Here is a 2,500-nt window from a genome sequence, read left to right on the forward strand (position 1 = left end):
AATCGATTTAATATCTCCTTTCTATATATATATATATATTATATGCATATATATATATGATTATAGAAAATGCATAATATATATTTATCAAGCGTAAATATATCTACTTTCGAGGATGATTTAAACTTTTTTTCTTTCGATTTTTATTTCATATACAATGATATAACAGCACATAATATCGAAAGTTATCAGTATGAATATCAAATAATGTCTTATCGATGAAGCTGACGTTAAAATGGATCTTTCAAAATTTATTTAATTACATTAATACGAATCTAATCAAGTCCATTGAAAAATAATCCTACCGAGATATCTTGGAAATATTATCAATCTATAAAACATGCGATAAAGCATGTCGAAGAACGTACACAGATTAGAGAAAGTTTTCAGTGGATGGCAAGTAGCGGATTGGATTCGCTCAAAAATTCCTTCCAACATGCCTGTGAGGGACCCCTTTCAAAGCACTCGGCTAGCCAGTCCTACCCGATCTACCCCAGCCACCCCTTCTCTCTTTCTCTCTCTCTCTGGCCTCTCTGTTTAATGCAGTCCATTAGAGTGCATTTAGATCGAGGGATAGTTAAAGCACAGTGCAGGTACACCGACCAGCGTGTACAGGACCAAGCTGCTACCATGGAAAATTGTATGTTGTGCGGCATCGACAGGCGCGTGTACTTAGAAACGATATTAGTCGCGTGTTGTAGCTCGTCCTTTTGTCTTTACCACCTTTTACCTTTCCCTCTCTAACACCAACTCCTAATTTACCCGCAGACCACTGCAACGACCGAGAAACCGATTGCAAACGATTAAATTGACGGTACTTCCATCGATTTGAATATCTCATCGAGTGTATACCATTCGTTTGAAATGGGTTTATAATGAAAACAGAAAATTTAAAGGGTGATAGCTCATTATATAAAATCCTAATTTTGTTCTATTTAATTTTGCATTGATTAATAAAGGGATCACTTTTCTATCATTTTCTTTTTTGTATAATGATCTTAGAATTTAATTTTAAATAACATTTAAAATTCAGATTCGAAGTAAAAGTGTTATATTGAAAGGTTCGCATGATTTTTTTTGCCGATAGCATGAATGTATGTATCGAGTCGAAAGAGATTCAGAATTTTAACAGGTTGATCAAATTTGTAGATAGTTATTGCGTTAAAAAATTCAGTTGCGGCGCATTGTTTCTATCGGTTTCCAAATAGATTTGTTCAACGTATTCGAACAATTTAATAAATAACGTTACCTAGCATTTTCCAAATCAATTTAGTGACTCGACAGCAGCAAGTCTTTTTTTTTTTTTTTAATATTACAAAATGAATATTCTTGTAAAATGTTATTTTGAGACATGGAACAGGATCTTCAAATTACTCACCATAAACATAAATACAAAATGTAGATAATTAAAAATATTTTTTAAAACAAAATATAGAACTTACTGATGTTTCCTGAAAAGATCAAGAAATGTAAGTTCCCGAAGTAACACAAATTCAATTTTCAAAACGCGCTGTCGTAATTTCTTCCCTTGCTCAGTCTCGATTGTTAACCATCGATACTTTAACCCCAGTATTTTTTCTTTCTAATTAGGATCGAGATTGGTCGGATCGATGATGATCCATACAACAGTGGGAGTTGGAGGATGGAAAAGGGTGGTGAAGCGGATTCAGGCCGACGCTCTCGAGGACGATACGGTTTGATTGCGCCGACAACGGCGAGCATTAATTAGCGTGCATAATTGTTTACCGGCGCTAAACGGAGCTGGATCAATATTTAATTGAATGCCTGCTAAATGCCAGCTGCATCGCCGCGGCTCTCAAATCGAGCCGACTCCTCTGAATAACGGCCTTCGGGATACAATGCCCGAGGGTAGCTCCGGGTGCCGGGGCACCCCCTTGTCCTACACGATGTTGTACGTGCTTTCTCTCTCTCTCTCTCTCTCTCTCTCTCTCTCTCATTTATTCGCTCACTGTGTTTCTACCTCTCTCCCTTCCACCGCTCATTCGTTCTTTTCTCCACGTCTAGGTTAGATCGTGAACTCTGCTAATGATCGCGAGGAAAAGCTTGATTAGTCGAGACGTTATTAGTTGCTGTTTAAGGAATTAAATATAAAATCTTCAAATACTAACACCTTTTGTGAATCCTTTTCCTTATTCAAGTAAACTTGGTGAAATTTGTTACGCAAAAAGCTTCTTACTAATCGAAAAGATAAAATCCACGTTATGTTTTGGAGAAATATAAAAATTCTTTTGCGTAAAAAAGAATTAAATGACATGACTTGAATTTAGTAAAGAAAGAAAATTCTTTCGTTTGGATAATAATGGAAAAGATTAGAGAAGAAAACTAGATATGAAGTAATTCCCAATAAAAATTACTTTGTTAGTTGTGTAAAAGATGAGTAGTTATGCATGAATGTTTCGATTTGTAACGTAAATTTAAAACATTTTAGTTATGGCAAGAGTGATTCTATATTGCAATATCTGTACGTGGAGATTTGAAT

General features: G+C 35.3%; 1 protein-coding gene across 6 annotated transcripts in view; it reads left to right on the forward strand.

Annotated features, from left to right (window-relative positions):
• Positions 1 to 2,500, forward strand: part of LOC124952839 — a 92,608-nt gene that overhangs the window by 52,676 nt on the left and 37,432 nt on the right. For 2 of the 6 annotated variants that reach the window (XM_047503335.1, XM_047503334.1), the window contains exon 2: positions 1,591 to 1,694. The exons of 3 other annotated variants lie outside the window; for them this stretch is intronic. In XM_047503335.1, coding sequence (XP_047359291.1) covers positions 1,591 to 1,694 — 104 coding nt within the window. Of the gene's footprint in view, positions 1 to 1,590; positions 1,913 to 2,500 lie in introns of all 6 variants that reach the window. One more of the 6 variants, XR_007102019.1, reaches the window with a different exon arrangement.

This window comes from Vespa velutina, chromosome 11 (assembly GCF_912470025.1).
Source record: "Vespa velutina chromosome 11, iVesVel2.1, whole genome shotgun sequence".
Taxonomy (NCBI): Eukaryota; Metazoa; Arthropoda; class Insecta; order Hymenoptera; family Vespidae; genus Vespa; species Vespa velutina.